Source organism: Monoraphidium neglectum (assembly GCF_000611645.1).
Source record: "Monoraphidium neglectum strain SAG 48.87 unplaced genomic scaffold scaffold00959, whole genome shotgun sequence".
NCBI classification, from domain to species: domain Eukaryota; kingdom Viridiplantae; phylum Chlorophyta; class Chlorophyceae; order Sphaeropleales; family Selenastraceae; genus Monoraphidium; species Monoraphidium neglectum.
Genome location: NW_014012669.1, coordinates 1 through 18,175, shown reverse-complemented (window position 1 = coordinate 18,175; position 18,175 = coordinate 1). Strand labels below are relative to the sequence as shown.

General features: G+C 62.4%; 5 protein-coding genes across 5 annotated transcripts; 2 read left to right on the top strand and 3 right to left on the bottom strand.

The window, feature by feature from the left end:
- Positions 1 to 752: 752 nt before the first annotated feature.
- On the top strand, positions 753 to 5,415 carry MNEG_6091 (hypothetical protein; the record flags this gene model as incomplete). Its single annotated transcript, XM_014045439.1, has 11 exons — positions 753 to 899; positions 1,072 to 1,182; positions 1,413 to 1,494; positions 1,758 to 1,804; positions 2,133 to 2,267; positions 3,075 to 3,119; positions 3,369 to 3,571; positions 3,856 to 3,971; positions 4,210 to 4,319; positions 4,654 to 5,056; positions 5,327 to 5,415. The coding sequence occupies 11 exons, from the start codon at positions 753 to 755 to the stop codon at positions 5,413 to 5,415; spliced, it is 1,488 nt and encodes a 495-aa protein (XP_013900893.1).
- A 2,073-nt stretch (positions 5,416 to 7,488) lies between these two features.
- MNEG_6090 (hypothetical protein) lies at positions 7,489 to 10,607 on the bottom strand (the record flags this gene model as incomplete). Its single annotated transcript, XM_014045438.1, has 5 exons — positions 7,489 to 7,713; positions 7,972 to 8,403; positions 8,856 to 9,009; positions 9,312 to 9,796; positions 10,137 to 10,607. 5 exons carry the CDS (start codon positions 10,605 to 10,607, stop codon positions 7,489 to 7,491), a joined length of 1,767 nt encoding a protein of 588 aa, XP_013900892.1.
- Positions 10,608 to 13,402: 2,795 nt separating this feature from the next.
- Positions 13,403 to 14,389, top strand: MNEG_6089 (peptide-receptor component; the record flags this gene model as incomplete). Its single annotated transcript, XM_014045437.1, has 3 exons — positions 13,403 to 13,465; positions 13,918 to 13,995; positions 14,189 to 14,389. The coding sequence occupies 3 exons, from the start codon at positions 13,403 to 13,405 to the stop codon at positions 14,387 to 14,389; spliced, it is 342 nt and encodes a 113-aa protein (XP_013900891.1).
- A 337-nt stretch (positions 14,390 to 14,726) lies between these two features.
- Positions 14,727 to 16,399, bottom strand: MNEG_6088 (20S proteasome subunit beta 1; the record flags this gene model as incomplete). The annotated part of the gene is made up of 5 exons (XM_014045436.1): positions 14,727 to 14,931; positions 15,286 to 15,386; positions 15,607 to 15,681; positions 15,826 to 15,905; positions 16,180 to 16,399. The coding sequence occupies 5 exons, from the start codon at positions 16,397 to 16,399 to the stop codon at positions 14,727 to 14,729; spliced, it is 681 nt and encodes a 226-aa protein (XP_013900890.1).
- A 1,000-nt stretch (positions 16,400 to 17,399) lies between these two features.
- On the bottom strand, positions 17,400 to 18,135 carry MNEG_6087 (hypothetical protein; the record flags this gene model as incomplete). The annotated part of the gene is made up of 3 exons (XM_014045435.1): positions 17,400 to 17,478; positions 17,720 to 17,836; positions 18,014 to 18,135. 3 exons carry the CDS (start codon positions 18,133 to 18,135, stop codon positions 17,400 to 17,402), a joined length of 318 nt encoding a protein of 105 aa, XP_013900889.1.
- Between the last annotated feature and the right edge of the window lie 40 nt (positions 18,136 to 18,175).

The following is an 18,175-nucleotide window of genomic DNA, read 5'->3' as shown; positions in this document are numbered from 1 at the left end:
GGTTGGGGGAGGGCATTGGGAGGTGCATGAGCATGCGAGGTGTGGCCAGGCGGCACGTCGTCTTGCGCAGGGCACAAAGCAGGCAGCAGTGGCCGGCGAAGCCGCGGCGATCGCGGCCTGAGCGCGGTCGCGTAGAGGCACTTGCAGCCGCCGCCATCCTGTATCTCACCAGCTTGGCCGAGAGGCGGAACCTGGGCGGTTGGTTTGGGGACAGGAGGGTTACCATGTGCAGGGTGTGTCGCTCCTTAGCGGGACTCATATCGCAGGTGCGGAATGCTCGCGCGCGGGATGCCACACGCCCCAGTGTCATGCCGCCCCTCGCGTGCGGATGGGCCACAGGCGGCGCACCAGCTGGGAAGGGTGTCGTGGCGCTGTGAGTTTTGGCGTGGCGCGTCCTCCCAGGTGCCGCTGCTGTCTCCCGCTGGTTGAGTCGGGCCATTCCGCTCCATCTCCGTTGCAGACGCGCTCCTTGTCGGCCTTCGCACACTAGTCCCACGACGAAACACGCGCCTGCTGATCTGGCCCGGGTGACTCAGAAGCTAAGCGCCTATATTCGCTACATGGGCTGTTAGGTCACGTACAGAATTACACATGTTGCTTTCGAGGTGTCGCGTCACCCGGCCGTTGAGATCGAACCATTATCACTCACTGTCACGGAGCGCCCAATCACCCGCGTCAGCCCGTAAGCCAAAAGTGACTTGAGGTCTCCTGGAACTTCGCATTGACGTCGGCTGAGCGGCGAGAGGAGCACAATGACCACCGTCACGGCGACCGAGACGTTGCACACGGCGGGAAAAAAGCCGGCCGCCATGGCCGACGCGCGCCTTGAGATGCTGGCTATCCCGGCCAAGCCGCGAAAGCGCACAATGAGCGAGGCTCTGCCCTCTGCCCTGCACCTGGTGAGCGCGGGGTGAGGGCCAGCACTGCAGCGGAGCTCACCTGGACGCGCTGCGCTGGTGGGGTGCGGCGCACTGCACCCCTGCATTCGCCGGGAACCCGGCCTCGGACCCCGACGAATCCAGGCGCCACACACCATTCGCGATCATTGTCCGCCCGCTTTCATGCTGACAGGGCGCGACTGCAGCTGCGTCCATGGCGGTGTTTGTGGCGATCTTCATTGTTGTGACCGAGAAGCTGCCACGGAGTAACCCGTACCGCAGCAGGGTCCAAAGCCTCTGCTCGGTAGGTGGACCAGAGTCCTGCAGCCTGCAGGAGCCCGCCCAGCACTCCAGCAATAGCAAGCGACAAGCAGACACTCGTCTCCAAAAACGCGCCGCTGAGGGTGCATCGCTGCTGCAACCACCTTCTGCCGCAACGATCCCGGCGCCCCGGGCACTGTGCATGCCTCTACCCCCCTGCTCCCCTCCCCTCCACCCTACTCCCACGTCAACCCCACCATCACACCATCTCAGCTGGCCATGGTGACTGTGTCTGTCGTGGCGATGCCTCACCTGGGGAACTCAGTGCTGCGGGGGCTGCAGCGCATCCTGGGAGGTGGGCAGGGGTCTGCAGGGGACAGGGCAGTGGGGCGCGCGGTTGTTGGGGAGGAGGCTGTCCGCAATTCACACGGGGCTGACAGGGGGCCTGCGAAGAGGGTGAGCCGCTTCCAGCGCACCAATGGTTATGCTAGCAATGGGATCGCCAGTGCGCGACTGCGCAGCAACAAGACACGAGGTCGTGGCCGCATCGGCGCACACGCCGCACTGCATCAGCGCACCGCACCTGCGGCACTTCCTGTGCACGTCTCTCCCGTGCAGTCATGATTGGTGGGTGGCTGTTCTGTGGCATCTACCTGTCATATCAGGTGGGGGTGGTAGCGGGTGAGGGGGGTGGCCACATTGTCCCAGACGGCACGGGATACAAAACACCCCCAGAGAGTGTGTTGGAGCGGGTCAGACAAGGCATCCCTGCCAACAGACCAGCGGGCACCACACAACTAAAGTGGCCAGAACGGAGGGTAACGCGCCGCTGGTGCGTGCCGGTGGAGGTGTTCTGCGGCCGCGTTGGGTGCGCGGCCCTTCACCACAACCCCCGCGATGGGGGAGGGGGTGTAAATACGGATACCACGCACAGGTCTTTGCTGCCTCTATCAGACTGTTCACGATCCAACGATCCCCGGGGGACCACCCCAGGCGTGGTGGTTTGAGGGGCTGCTGCTGGGCGTGTTCACGTTCCTCGCGGTGACCTCCAGCCACTTCCTGGTCGGGAAGCAGTACCTCTACCCGCCAATGGTGGTCGCCGCATTCGTCGGCGAGTGGCCGCCGACGGTTGTAGAACCCCCTCCGTCGCTCAGCGTGACGCGCGCTGACGCGGCTTGATTGGGGTTGCCCCTGCAACTGCGTGAGGCGTGCTGTCTTCTGCCGCGCTCGTTGCTGCAGTCGGGAGTAGGGTGGTATGTCCCCACTTTCTTGCTGGTGTTGCCTGCCCAAGACGTGAGGCCCCGGAACCCTGAATTTCACATCCTGCCTATTACACCACCAGTGGCCGCTCCTCATACCCTTTCCTCCTCCCTCCGCCACCCTGCCCAACCTCCTCTCCAGTCTGTGTGGGCTTTGACAGCCCCATGGCGGCCGTGAACGCCACCTGGGTCAAGACGTGCGGCATAGCCGGCGGCATCCTGGTGGGCAGCGTTGGCGGATGCATTGGCCACGGCAGTTGATTGTGGGACGACGACCCCCACGCAAGGTGCCCTGGGCTTGTCAATTGGACAGTTGAACGCCACACACGGTTCCCCTTGCTGCTTCCCCCCCTCCATTGTCAAGCTTTATCCCCCAGGGGGTTCGAGCCATCCGGCCTAACCCTCGCCTGCCCACTCCATCCGTGTGCAGGTGTACACTGTCCTGTCATCTGTCCTCTTCCCTAGGACAGCCACACAGCAGGTGCGCGGGACCACCGCTGCTCCTGCCACCTGCACTCGCAACTGTGCCTGTGCCGGTGGCAGGCGCGGCCGGCTTCACGTCCGGCTCCTGCCCACCAACACAAGCGCAGCCTTGCAAGCAAAAAGGCTGCAGTGATTTGCTGCTGTCAGCCCCCTCTTACCGGCCGGCAACTGGCTCTGCACTGGTCCCCGGCAGGTGGTGGACGGACTGGGCACAGCACTGCGCGAGCTCCAGGAACTGGTGAGCAGCACACAACGAGCGGCGCGCGCACCCAGAAAGCGGCCGTCCTGCCTAGCCGTAGCTGATCGTACTGCCTCACCCAACTCCTTGGCCACTTTCAGACTCGTGGGAAACAGCCTTCGCACTGGTCCCTTGCCGCCGTGCGTTGCTGTTTCTCTGCGCAGCGCCACGACACCCTCTTTGCTGCTCGGCCACACCTCATCGGCCCTGCACCGCACCCGCCTGCAACAACACCGTCCACCCCGCCAGGCCGAAGCCGTGCTCAGGAGCGGGCGCAGCCCAAACCCCGCGCGCGCTGGCGCCGCCGGCAAGCCGGGGGCGGGCCATCTGCGGGCGGGCGCGGGCGTGAGCGCGCTGGTGGCCAGCATCCCGGCCACAGTGAGGGAGATCCAGGCGCTGCTGCCAGATACCAGGAAGGAGGGCTACGTGGGCCGGCTGCCCGGCGGCCTGCAGTGAGCGGGGGGGGGCCCGCGTGGTCCCAGGTTGAAGGGCGCGGGGATTTGAGACGGGGTGGCGCGCGGCGCCTCATGGGGGCTGGGGGAGCCACCCAAACTCCGAAACCGGGAGCCCTACCTGCCCCTTTGGCCCCTTTTTGGTGGGGAAACAGGGTCTCACTGCTGGGCACTGCACGCGCAATGCTCTGTCAATTGCAGCAGTCCCCTCCCCGCCTCTCCTGTGTCGTCCTAGCTGCCCCCCCTCACACACACTCTCCCCTCACAAACGGGTGCGGCCCCAGGTGTTTTGCGCCGGTGCCGCTGCGGAGTGTTGAGCCGCCCTTCATCGGCGACACCCTGGCGGTTGCCCACGTGATACATACGCTGCACCGCGCCCTGTGGCTCATGATCACGCCAGGTGAGGGGGGTGACGTCATCGGCGGTGACGTACGTGACGTACGACATGATTAAATCGAGGTGCCAGCAGCAGCGACAGCGAAAATACTGGCTTCTATATGGTGTAGCATCGCAGGTCCTGCCGCCGGTGAAGCGCTGGGCGTGGCGAAAGCATGATCGGGCCGCTGTCACGTCGCGCCCTGGGAGGCAGGCTGTGATAGGCAGCCCCGCAACTCTTCCGGCTGCGCCCCTCCGAGCAGGCAGCAGTGGTGCCGGCGGCACGCTGCTGGACCGCCTGCCCAAGGCGCTGGGGCCGGACGCGCGCCGGCTGGTGGATGAGATGGGGGACGAGGCCGCTGCTGCCCTGCAGGTGGGCGGCCGGGTGCTGCTACCTGGTGGCGTGGTGGCTGCTTGGGATTGAGGGTTTGTGTGTGTGTGTGTGTGTGTGTGTGCGCGCGCGCGTGTGTGTTTAACAAGGATGGCTGGGCCGTGCGGTCTAGAGCATTGAGGCCAGTTCCGCTTACCAACCGCGCGCAAGAGGCGCTCCAAGGGGCGCAGCCTGAGGGCCTGGCCACACCACAGCACCAGAGGTTTTGACCGGCTTGCTCACACCCCATCCTGAGCCGTCGCAGCTTGCCCCCCCCCTCCTCACACCCTCAAGCAACCTGTCCCCCTGCCCCGCCCCCAACTCACACCATTGCCAGGCATTCGCCGACGCCCTGCCCTATGGCCAGCGCCCCAAGCCCTCTGCCCCCGCTGCGGCCGCCCATGTCGCGCGCTACCAGGAGCTCAACAGGCAGCTCGGCGCCCTCTCCCTGCAGCTGCACCAGGTCGCCCCAGGCGCCGGGGGCGTGACAGGTGGCGACGCAGGGGCCTCCGAGCTGGCGGGTGCGGGGGCGGCGGGCGCTCGCGCGCGCGCCAGGTGGCAGCGGGCGGTTGCGAAGCAGGTGGAGGTCGACCGCGCCAAGCGCGGCTCCAGCGGCGCGCTCGGCTCGCTGGTGGGCGGCATGCTGCGGCGCGGGGACCTGGACGCGACGCGGTGGTGCGCGGCACTGCTGCTGCTGCGGCAGCTGGGGGTGGGGCTGGAGCGGCTGCAGGACTGCATGGGTGCGTGGCCACACTGGGGGCCGTGGGTTGGGGGCGCAGGGGGTGGTGGACGCACACGCCCTTGCGCTGCGGGGATTGGGGGCGTGAGGCGTTCTCTGCAACCACAAGCTTGGGCGAGGTGCGTGCGTGGGTCAAAGGTTTCATGCGGTTGTGGCCGGTCAGGGATGGGAAAGCGCTCTTAGCTTCCAGCTTGGCGGCTCATGCTCATGTGCGCTGCTGGATAAGCGGTGCCTCCTCCTGCCCCTCCCCATGCACCCACCTCCCATGCAGGGGTACTCCTGCCCGGCCTGCCGGGCGTTAAGACAGACCCAATCACCCATGTTGCAGCAGCCGCGGTCAGCAGCCCCGAAAACGTGTGATGCTGCATCACACGCCACCTGTGCTGGCGCATAGACAGTGTGGCTGCCGTAAGCAGTGCAGGGCGCTCGCATGATTGAGAAGCTGCAGTAGCGTGCTGCACACACGCGACCACAGTGCTCACAGCAACACCCTCCCACTCGCCTGCACTTCTTTATGTTGTGTTCAACATTGTCACCAGATTTGTCCTCAGTTGACGCTCACATCCGCTAATGGCCATGCTCGCGCCTGTTCAGCAGTCCTGAGCCGCCCTGTCGACGTCTTCCTCCAGAGTCGGCCTGTTGCGTGCGGACGCGATACCTCTCGCGTTCATATGAAGCACGATCCAGCATGCGCAGCGAGATGCGGAGCACCCGACCGGAGTTGTGCGTGCCAGCATGGGGCCTGGCCTTTGGGCTCAAACTTCCACACGCAGTTATCAACTGGCTATTCTTGTCTCCAATACGCACCTTATTCACAGCCCACAGATCTGCTCCAACCTCAACCCCTGCACCGCCTGCCACATGCGCCAACCTTTCCGCACTCCTCTCAAGCAAGGGGTTGCCATGGGGTGCCAACACCTGTCGAGGTTACACATTGCGGCGGCGCCCCGGGGGTCCTGCTGCACACCACTCAAGATTGAAAGGAAAGGGCCTATCTACTGACTAGGGTAGCTAGCGGCTGTGTAACGATTTCGCAGCGCTCCCCAGCGCCAGGCTGCCTCATTGCCAGGGGCCATGGCGGAGGTGCGCGCGTGGGCATGCAGCAGCATTGCTGAGATGCGTGCCTGACACATGACAGTGTTGAGGGGGGTGCCCCGTGCGGCCTCCATTGCGCGTGGAGGGGGTGCTGGCTAAGAAGACCGGGGTGAATCCGCACACACACAACGCTGCGGAGAAAGACTGTTTGGGGCGATAGGGCAAGGCAGATAAAGAAGCTGTCAACATCATCGTGGGATGTAGATCGCACCTGCGCGGAGGCTCAGGGGCGCAAATCAAATCCAAGGCGGCGGCCAGATCGCCCAAAAGCTCGCAAGCTGTTGTGTGCCTCGTCAATCACGGCCGCTGCCGTGAGGTGCAAAAGCAGATCAGGTCAACAGGGTAAAAGAGCGAGCATGCTCGCACTGGGGCCGCAGGCAGAGGCAATCCAGCCAGGGCCTGCTCTGGGGCCAGCAGCTTGCGCCATGTGGCGCATGCTCCATGCAGCCGACGCGATTTTTGGACCAAAAAAGGGTCAAGGGTGACCAAAAACCGCAATGCGGCGCCGGGTAGCCCGTGGTGTGGAGTTGCAAGGGCCGGCTCCCCGCCGGTGGACGCCGATTCACCGGACGAGCGGCGGCCGGCGACTGCGTGGCCGCCATCGGCACCAACGGTGCCCTCATCCTGGGCGCAAGAGCTGTCTAGATCACCACGCACTGCAAACTGAGAGTGCTAGCTCTGCGCTGCAGCGGTGCGCACGTCTCAACGCTCTCATACAAACGAGGGCGATACATCGGATCAACCCATAACGTGCATCAGAAATCGCTTCCAAGCTGTCGATTTGTCAAACTGCGTGTGCTCCTCGCGACACGGTGCGGCAGCGCGCGCGGTGTTGTGTGCATGGGAGGGGTTCAAACAAGGCGGCAGGTGCTCTCAACAGGGCCTCGAGACGGTGGCGCGGGTATATGTCCGAAGGCAGGACGTGTGCATCACGCATCCACGCAGGGCCATACCAAGGCGGAGGCAGGTAGCCTGCTGCTCAGCACAGGGCAATGCTCTGGTGCTCAAAGCAGTCTGCCAACCTGCCGTAGCGGCTGCTGCCTGCGATTGCTGCCACAGGCGCTGCAGACAGGCAGTGCGCCGCTCGGCCTGCCACAAGGCCGGCGCGGCCAGGAAAGCCAGCCGCGCCCGCTCGCAGCCCTCGAGCCTCTCGTGCGCCGCAGCGCCCACCCGCAGCCAGGGGGCGGCATCCCCAGCTGCGGCGTGGCGGCTGCGGCGCTGTCAGACAAACGCCGTGCTGCTGGACACCAGGACGTAGCGCCGCGGCAGCACGCCGCCCTCCGAGAGCGCCTCAACCCCCACCTGCCCCACACCGCCGCGCGCGGTGCCGCCGCACCCCTATTTGCGACGCGCGCCGCCCAGCGCCGCGAGGCTGCCCGCGCTGCCGCTGTTGGCGCCGCCGTGCGCGAGCGCGCCCATGCTGACCGGCAGCACGGGCGCTGAGGTGGCGTCTGAGGTCATGTGGTGGTGGTGGTGGTGGGTGATGGCCTCTGTCGTGACCTTCTTCTCGGCCACAATGTAGTTTGTGCTGCGGATGTTGAGAGCGTGCTTCACTATGACCACCTGCACGGGGAGGGACAGGGCGGCCACAGGGCAGCGCGGGTCACGAGTGGCACGCTGCGATGTGTCGCGATGCTCTTTTATGCACCTCGCTGGACCTGGCGGCAGACTTGCAGCAGCAGAAAAACGTGCAAGAAGCTGCTGCTGCTGGCAAGCCCGCATCACGCGTCCTGCCATACCCCAAACAACATCCCATTGCCAGCAACCCCGCGAGTCCAGCCGTGCAGCCCTTCTCGCCCTTCCTCCCGCCCCCCCACCCACCAGCATGGGCAGCACCGTGTAGAACCACACCCCGATGAACAGCCAGAGGTAAGACGCCACGTGCACCACCACGCCGTGCGGCGTGCAGGGAATGGCCGGCCCCCGTAGGCCGTACAGGTGGCGCCGGCAGATCACGCGCGCGACCTCGTGGCAGATGAGGACGGTCACCATGAGCACGAGGTTGCAGCGCCCCATGGTGTCGATGACGGCGCGCTGCAGCGGGTGGTCGTGGTACGCCACGCCCAGCGTGCCCAGCGCGCCGTACAGCAGCGGCAGGAATATGTACGCGATGAGGGACACCGTCGACACCAGGTGCGCCTCCCAGCAGCCAAACACCAGCGCCAGGGACCGCCAGTTCAGCGGCACGCTGCCGCTCACGACCTCGCGCATCGCGTACGCCGTGTCGGCGATGCCGCGCATGTGGCGCTCGGCCTGCGTAGCGGGTTTCACCGGGGGTTGGTGGCGTGAGGCCGAGGCTAGAACATCGCCTTGCTGCAACCTCCCAAGACGCTGCCACCTCCCTTGGCGCTGCTGCACGCCACCCTGCTGCCCCTGTGCCGCCGCCTTGCTGCCTCCTTGCCGCGACCCTGTTGGCCCCTTGCAGGGCGCCCCGTAAGCACCAGCTGCATAACTGCTGCTGGTAAGATTTCGACTCCAACTCCGTCCAAAACGCTGGTCACCCTGGTCACTGGCCGACCTGCCACACGACCGCAGCCATCCCCTGCCATCAGCCTCCAGCGCCGTGCTCTGCTGACGCCCCCCCGTGCATTCCCTGCCTCACTGAACCGCGCGCAGACACACCACGGCCTGCTGCGCAGCACGTGCCACCGCTGCAGCTCCTTTGGGCCCCACTCGCCGTCTTCACCGCGTCCCGGGCCCCGCACCTGGGTGTACCGCGCCACGCAGCTGGCGAAGAAGCCGTCCGCGTTGACGTGGCCCATGTTGATGGGCGCGAATATGGGGTACAGCCGCGCCGCCCCGCGCGTCTTGGCGTAGGCCTTGATGAACATGTGCATGTCCTCGCCGATAGCATCCGGCCTGGGTTGGTTGCGATTAGTGGGGATCCGCCGCCCGGTGAGATGCTGACCAGAGCGTAGAGCAGGCTGACACTGTACCACGCGGCCAGCCGTGAGACCTGGCAATCAATCACCTTGACCACACATTCTCAGCCGCGCCCCTGTGCTGCCACCCACCACCCTGACAGGCTGTGCCAATCGTTGCACTTGGCGTGATCCCTTGCACGGCTGATTGTTTTGCCCAACCTCGGCCTTCAAGTCAGCACAACAGGGGAGGCGCCCCCAGGCGCCCCCCCTCCCCAAAAAACACGACACGAAACCCACCAGGTGTCCCAGAAGTCGATAGAGGCGGCCAGGGCCAGTGAGAGGCTGTAGTTGGAGATGGGGAACCCCACCCCGGTCCAGTTGTTGAGGTTCTGCATGGCCAGCGCACCCCACGTGTAGTCCGTCACCCGCACCAGGCTGGGCACCGCCGCGCCGTTCTGCTCAAACAGCACTGGTGCCGCGTACACGTTGTCGGCGGCGCTGCTCCCCAGGCCGGCGGTGGTGGCCTCGAGCTGCGTCACGTAGGCGGGCGGCACCAGCGCGTCCGCGTCCATGATGGTCAGCAGGTAGCGCGCGCGGTCCGACGGCGGCACGGTTGCCGCAAACTGGCGGACTGCCGCGTTCACGTTAGAGGCCTTGCCGGGCATCTCATTGACGGGGTCGAGGGAGTGCAGCGTGAAGAGGATGGCCTTGAAGCGGAGGCAGTACTGCTCCTGCAGCTGCGCCGCCTTCTGCTCCGCATAGGCCTCCTTCTCCTCCATAGCCTTTTAGTGTTATTTAGAACGCGGGTGCAGAATTACGCATTCACTGCTGTATGCACAAGTGGTTGCAGGTCAGATTCTGTGTATGCCATGCGCGCGGCTGCAATCAGGCCGGCTGCAGGCTGTAACGGGCAGCAGCCAGCGTTCCAGGGGCAGACTCAACGGCCGCTGCTGTGCGGCTGCCACTCAAAAAGCAGGCGGGCCGCCACACGTTGCCTGTGCAGAATGGGGAGTTGCTGCTTCCATGCGCAGCCCGGCATGCCCACGCTCCAGCCGCAAAGCAACTGCTTATGCCACATCAAATTGATCCAGCGCATCGCAATTCCTGGCGTTGCAGACCCACCAGCAGGATTGTGTAGTGGCTGGCGTGGCGGTGCGACGCGAGCCGGTCCAGGGTTGCTGACAGCACAGCCAGGTCCTCCTTATAATTTGGGATCACGAACACGTGGTGCCACGCCGGCACATCGTCCACGTTCAGCAGGCACGCGCCCTCCCCGTCCGCATCGCCAAGCGAGGCACCCTTTTGCAGCGCCTTGAGCTGGGCAGCGCCAGGCGCGCGGGGGACGATGCGGGCGCGCATCTTGAGCACCGCACTGACCATTCGCGCTGCCTGCCCCAGGCCGTTGAACAGGTTGATGCTGGTGAAGAAGGCCAGGAACCAGAGAATGGAGCCATTGGGCGTAAAAGGCGACGCGACGACGACGCCCAGCGCGCCAAGCACCAGCACGACGATGAACTGCTTGTAAATGTACAAGCGCGGCTCCGCCGACATGTCGGACGGCGCCGGCAGCTGCGCCTGGTGAAACTCGCCCATTGCTGTTCCAGCTGCTCTTTCACCCGCGGCCGCCACTGGCCTCTGCTGCGCTGGCTTGATGCTGCACTGCTCCGGTCAGTCAGTCACCCGGGGCAATGATCAACTCGACTCAACACCCGGACTGCGTACGGCGTGAAGAAGGCGTAAATGGGTCAAACAGTGGACAAAAAATTATACGTACGGGTTGCAGGGCGCACAAGGTCGAGTCTGGCGCGAAACAGGGCTGCTTTGAAGCAGCCCGCGCACGCACCTGCTGCCGTGTGAGGACACTCTCGTGCAAAGATGCAATACAATATCGGGATGCTATGAAGGTTGCCGGGGGCACGCGGCAGTCGCCGCTTGTCCTCGAGGCAGCGCCAACTGGATGCGCTGTGCCTGCTGCTCCCGAGGGACGAACGGCCGGGTGCGTGCTGCCTTTACGCGAACAAACACATCCAAGATTGACCAAAGCAAATGAGTGCGTGCATCACGGACCCCCAGACTGATGGCACTCTTCTCCTTGGGAGACAGCTGGCAAGGGTGTTCATCAAGTGCTTCCAGCAGTGACTGGTGCTGCGCATGGGCAATCCCGCATATATAAATCAACATTCACATACGTAACACTCCATTTATTGATCTGAGTCTTGCCGGCCCAGGCGGATGACGGTTGCCGTGCACGCCACAGCCACTGCTCGTGCTGCTGCAGCCGCTGCTGCTGCCGCTGCTGCTGCTCCTCGCCAACACGTGTAGTTGCCCAGGCCCCGCAAACATGGGCTCAAAGCTGGTCAGCGCAATGACCTGCAATGTCAGGTCTGCAGTCCACCATTGCGCAAGTGATCGGGCCATGGTGCACACGTGGCACTCGAGAAGCGAGTGCAGTGGTGCGTGCAGCGCACCCCAATCGCTGTGCTATGATGCGCAACTCCCCCTGTGACAAGAAATGCTGATCAGGCTTGGCGTAGCAATGCCTACCTAAAATATCCCTACAACAGCGCGGAGCTGCTTTTGATTACTGATGCGCACATAATCAACGTGTGACTTGCCGCAGTGCGCTGCTTGTTGCCGGCATCGGGGTGCCACTGCAGCAGCAACGCAGTGCGCTGCTTGTTGCCGGCATCGGGGTGCCACTGCAGCAGCAACGGCGGCTATGTTCCGACATGCCGGGGTGGCCATTGCAAGATATAACAGGGTGGGCTTGAAAATAGCCATGAGGGTGTCCGAGGCACGCCCTCAAGGTGCACGCTAGGGAGCCCGAGTTGAGGGTATGCCCGATCACAGGGGTTGGTGTTTCCGCCGGGCAGAAGCCAGTCCGCTTCCTACTACTCCTCTTGCTGCTGCATATCAGTGGGCGCTGCTGCTTGCACTGGTTCTTCTTCAGGCGCAGGATGGGCAGCCAGGGGTATTGCCGGCACGCAAGATCTGCCCATGTTTGTGTGCAGGGGTGCAGGATGCAATGGAGAAGTTTGCGGGGCCACAGAGCCGTACAATGCTTGATCTTATCATAGCTGCTTCGTGATTACCGTCTGCATTGTCCCAGTCAGCATCAATCTTCTGGGTAAGCCTATTTGTCTGGGCATGTCCTTCCCATTTGTGCTGCTTTGCGGGAGGGGTTGTGTGGTCGTCATGCACACGCCTGTGGATTCTCAAAATGGCTGTCATGGGACAGCTGGTGAGCCAACACGTGCATAACATGAATGCTGAATGACAGGCGCCAGCGAGTGACAGATAAGCTGGACATCTGTATGGCAGCCCTAGAATAGGAGTGGAGTGTGTGGTGGCGGCAGCTGAAGGGTGCTGCAGCTAGGATTCTCAAGCAGCGCGTGAATACATGCCAAACGTGTTCACCTATCGCTTGCTGCTGTTCTCTAGGCTAAAGTCATGGTCTGGCCTCAAGTCACGGCCTCATTTCATCTCTGGGCCGAAGTCCATGCAAGTGAGGGTCACAGAGCAAACGGTCAAGGGGTTCCCCACAACAGCAAGGCGGTCATGGCGCAGCGAGCACGTAGGCCGTCCAGCGGTTGAAGCCTTGCTGCGCTGCTCAGCAAAAATCCTCAGGTGAGTAGCGCTGCCTCTGAATGCGTTGCTGGCTGATCCAAGCATCACATTGTATATGGCCTATCCGTCCTTCCTACACCCTTGACCGCACTGTGCTTGTGCCAGACAACTGGGCGGGCCAGCTTTTACGGTCCCTGTGCGCCCCTTGTTGGGAAGTGTAAACCCTGTGGTTGTAATTCAGGGGAACTGATGGCACGAGGAAGCAGTGGATAGCGCCCGCTCCCCGGCGAAGCGAAAGTGTGCTGGCGTCAGCATCGGGCAACGGCGGCAACTGATACTGTAGTGTCGCCCTCATTGCGACTTGATCGCGGCCGAGACCGGGTACAGCTCTCAATGGCTCGAGTGCCTGATCGCCAGTAGCTTGTCATAATTGCAGTTGACGCGTCTTCATTGATCTTGCCGTCTTGTTATTAGCCGCTTCGGCCAGTGACTTTGGCTAGCTCCACAAGCCTGAGAAGGATTCCTGGACTCGTTTTCAAAGTAATCAGGAACCCGAGCCGCTGAGGCGCGGCAGGTGGCGGCGCGCAGAGCTGCTGCTGGGGCCGCCCCAGGCCCGTCGGGGGCGACAGCAGAAGTTGCAGCAGCATGAAGATGTGAGGAAACAGCGAACCCTGAATGCAAATTGATCCTCTCACATGTGTGTGCGGATTCTGGTTGAAGCAGTGGTCTGGCAACGGGCGGTGTTGCTGTGCCGCACTGCTGTGTCCTAGCTGAAACAGCTGCTGCCGCCCCGCTCGTGCGCTGCTGTGGCCATAATATGCATGTTTAAACCTTGCAGCCTCGAGAAGAATGCAGGGTTACTGACAAATAGTGAGGTCATAGAGGTGAGACGCCCTGCAGCAAGCGCCTTTAGCCATGGCCTTGAACAGGAAGCACTTGACTGCTCCACAATTTCTGCAGCCCACTGTGTTCTTCTTGAATCTTGGGCGGAGCAGGGCACGCACAATGCTGTATGGTCACAATGGCCCTCTTCTTGATGTCACCTGTCCTACTTGGCTAGCTGACCCCGCCCTAAACTCACCCCAGGTGCTCAAGGCCCGGGGCGCCGACACCGACGCTCCCAGTGCACGCGCACGCCCAAGCGAGAAGCTGGTGCGGCTCTTCTGCACGGGATGAGCTCGCCAATAGCACACAGCGACCCAGGCGTTTGAAGGGCATAGCTTGCGGCAAACGTTGTGTTTGAAGCTTTCTCGTTGGGCAAGCAGCTGCAAGGGGCACCTCAGCGAGATCATTTGGCCGGCATTGCGCTGATCCCGCAGCATTCGCCCCTCTGCAGGTGCTGCGCTACCTGCAGGCCCACTCTGCGGGGGAGCTCACACGGCAGCAGCTAGATGCTTTCAAGGAAGCGCTGCAGGTGGGGTCGGGTTTGGTTGATTTTGCAAGGCATTGCTGGCCGGCAGCCAGTGCCGGAGGATGCAAGGGGGGTTGAAGCGCCTGTGTGACGTCCATGGCCCATGAATGCTGGGCTCATCCCGTTTCAAAACCCATTGAGTGATTACATAGTGCTGCCATACGCCCGCCTTATGCCCCCCCTCCCCCCGGGCCAGCCGTTTGGTCTGTCGCGCACCGAGCTGCTGCAGGTCCTCAACCTGGCCCCCACCAGCGAGGTGGAGCTGCACCTCGTCGTGGAGAATGCAGAGGGACGCCTGGGAGAGGAGCGGGTGGCGGCGCTGCTGGACGTCGTCGCGGCGCACTCGCCCCTGGCCGCACAAAAACGGCAGGGCGCAGCGGCTGAGGGTGCCGGCTAGCGCGCAGGGAGCGCCTGGCATTTCTTTTGCACGTTTACAAGTCAGTGTAGCTGATTTTGTGCTGTGTGTGCATCGTTGTACAAGTTTTGGATGAAAACTGTTTGACGCCAGCATTGGAGAGGCTGCCAACCAACACATTTGCAGGGAATGATGTCGAAATTTTGAGCATGCAGAGCCTAGTGCCCTCGTTGTGAGCAATGGGGCTGGTTGCTCAGCTTTGCAAAGCAGCATCAAGCACATGCTGCCCTCCCTGCAAACCATGAACGAGTAAGATACCTTGTTGTTACAGCGCCACACATCTAGCGCAGCGCAGCCCACAGCCACGGGCACCCCAGGCCTAACCAACAGCCATCGCTGTGCCAGGCGCTGGCAGGTCCTCGAACCAGGTGGGCACCTCGTTGCCTGGCACGTACTTGACTGTGGCACCAGCCTTGTCCAGAGTGACAGTGCGGATAATGCCGCCGCTGGACGCATCGCGGGCCATGGCGAGTGACAGCGCGTCCACGACCAGCTGCTCTGCCTCAGCGCGCGTCATCCCCTCCCTGATTGAATGAGGGGCCGATGCGTGCACACATGTGCACAAGTGTGCGTGATTGAGTGTGCATGTGTGTGTGTGCATGTGTGTGTGTGTGTTGTGTGTGTGCCCGCACGCTTGTGTGCACAAGTGCGTGTACACGTGTGTGTGTCGCGCGCATTGTTGCCACATGTGACCCACGGGCAAGAGGTTGCTACTGTAGCATGCGTGGGGCGACTGACAACAGCCACCTTAGCTGGTGTTCCGAGCACGCTGGTAAGCTGTGCTCTGCCCCGCACTGCTGCTTTAGCTTCTGCGCCGCGCTCACTGCCGCAAGACCACATAGTCCCCAATCGGTCCGTTGCTGGCGAGGTGCGCTCACTTGAAACCGTCATCAAGTGCTGCCCAGATGTAGGTTGAGCCGCTGCCGTCCACCGCCCACTGCTCCTGCACCAGCGAGCCGCCAATGGGGCAGCCGTACACCTGCAGTAGCGGAAGATGGCCCCAGTGTCGGGTGACAAAGCTGCCAAAAGCCCGCCAGGCAAGCCCTGGGTTGAACCCGGCAGGCTGCGCGCAGAGCCGCGAGAGAAACAACACACCTCAGCAACTTCTCACACATTGGGTGAATCTGAAACATGAAGGCCATGATCTGCATCGTCTCCCCCCTCGCAACCCCCTCCATCCAGCCGGCGCCCACCCCCACCTGGCCGCCCTTCTGCTCGTCATACCCCGCCACGATCATGGCCCCCATCAGCATCTCCTTGTTCTGATAGTTCATCTGGATTGCGTGTGTGCGACGGAAGGTTTGTTGGGATGATGGGGACAGTAGTCAACGGCGCAGCAGTCACGAGCAGCGCACGACTGAAACACTGCAGGCTACTGTCATGGCGCTGGCAGCAACAAGGAGCGCCACGGATCTCACCGTAGACACCAGCTTGGCGACAGTGGAGACGTTTGGGGCACGGCCCAGCTCCGCTGCTAGCTGCTCCGAAAAATACCGCGCTGCAGCACAGCGGCAGAGCGGGCGCAAGAGAGTGCGTGGATGCGGGCAGGTGCCGGCGCACCCCGAGGAGGGAATTCGCTGCGACAATGGCCACGCCACTCCATGTGTACTGAGTGCAGCCTCCTCAAATTAGGCATGTTGACACGGTACAAGCGACCAGCACAGCAGCTGAGGCGATGCTACGTTTATGCTCATGCATGCACACAGACGCGGCGCACACCCGGCGCGCAGGTGCGCGCACGCGCTGGGCTGGCCCCGTTGGCAGTGGCGCACCATAGTCGCCAATGGCCTGCGTGTCCGCCGCGCTGCCGGATCTAAGGAGGTAGATGCTGTCTGTGAGCTGCTGAATCTTGTTTGATGCGCGGTTGCTGATGTATGTGCCTGTGCTGACGCGCCCGTCCGCGCCGAGCACAACGCCGCCGTCAAACGTCACCGCCACGATGGTGGTGCCCGTGTGTGGGGCCTCGGCCTTGCCCTGAGCATCTAAAGCCATGCACGGTCCGAGATCCATGGCTGCAGCAGCGGCGCTGGCACTCGCGTTGTTCCCGAGTAGCGATCTAGTGCACAAGTGTGGCGCGCTTGAAAACGTGAGTAACGAATATGTGTGATCACGATTGCATGGAGATTGATCCTGTGGACACAGAGCCCGGCCTCTGGTTTTTTGCGCCCCTTGGTCTAGCGCGTGCAGCTGCTGCAGTGCACCATGCAGCAACTGGAAGAGCACGGCATCCAGTGGCGCACTTCGGCTCGCAACTCTGCATGCAACGAGGATGCTAGGCATTTGATGTGCTCATGTACATAGGTGCACAAAGCTTCTGGTGATACGTTGATTGGTATGTTTGCATGTGAATGCATCGCCTCGTCCCTGCAAGGTTTGCTGGCTGAAGAGGACCGGCTGACAGCCAGTGGCAAGTGCCTGGTGGCGGCGGAGATGCTCGCAGTTTCTTTTTGTAACAACCCACCCCTTGGTGAGCCGGCTGTATGCTCTTCAGCACCCAACTTATATGGCCTCGTAACTTGTCACACCTCTTGACCACATCGATTTGCCAGCTGTGGTCTCATGCTGAGATGGGCTGCAAGGCCTGGTAACTGGCACGCACAAGATTTGTGGCACCAACCAGTCCACACCACACCATAAGCGAAGGGAAGGGAACAGAGCACGCAGTAGTGATGACTTACACACAGAGCAAATTTCTGGTCGGGTAAACGCGCTTGTATGAGCTGGTTGATAACGGGCAGGACGTCTTCACAGAGGGCGAAGAACATTTGAGGGCCCAACAACAGGCGTAGATATCAGCGGCCATGGCAAAAGTAGCAGTTCCTTATGAAAGACACACTGTGGTTTGAGACCGTATCAAGTCCGCCCACTACGGGGGATGTCGCGTGCAGCGTTCGACCTAGATTGTGGCTCAAGCACACCCATCCAGGAGACAGTGGCTGCGGGCAGCACGCTGAGCTGAATTGCCCGCCTGTCAGAGCCGGATTATGCCGCCTTAAATGTACTTGGCAATAGTTGTCAAAGCCATGGGCAGCAGGAGGTTGTCGATGCCGTGGGCAACACCAGCGCCGCACCTACGACGAGAACAGGAGAACGATGGGCGCAGGGGGTTTGGGGTGAGTGACGGCCACACCACAGACCCAAAGATGCATCATGTGGTTACAAGTGGCTGCGCCGCAGCCATGCGGCACACGGGCAAACACGACTGTTGCGTGCCTCATTCGTGCACCGTGCACCTGATTCCACTAGCGGCTGCAGTGAATAGCAATGTGGCATCAACTTGAGGAATTGAATAGGGCAGACAGGAAATCTCACTTGATGTTTGGCATGTAGGTATAGGCGCTGGTGCCGGCCGACTTGATGAGCACCTTGGTGCCCACCGCTGAGCCCACAAACAGCTGGTAGTGCTTCTTGGTGGTGCTGGACATGTACCTGAGCACACACGGGTTGCAGGGTTGGTAGTGGGGGCGAGTTGTCAGTAACACCCACAAAATACACTTCAGTAGTGCCTGAAGTCACCAACAGCCAAGCTGTGTGCATTTACAAGTCGTTCTCAGCACTCCAGGCCGGCGTGTGCGCTCAGCCCAGTGGCAGCCTTGCATCACCCACATAGTGTCCAGGGTGGTGCCGGCCTTGAGGGACCAGGTGGGGTAGACGGCCTTGGCGCCGTTAGAACCTGTGACGAAATGATAGTACATCACTTGTTTCATGAGGCCCGCGTTCTTTGTCATGGACGACGTCATGGATGTGGCGGACAGCTTGAGCTTGGCC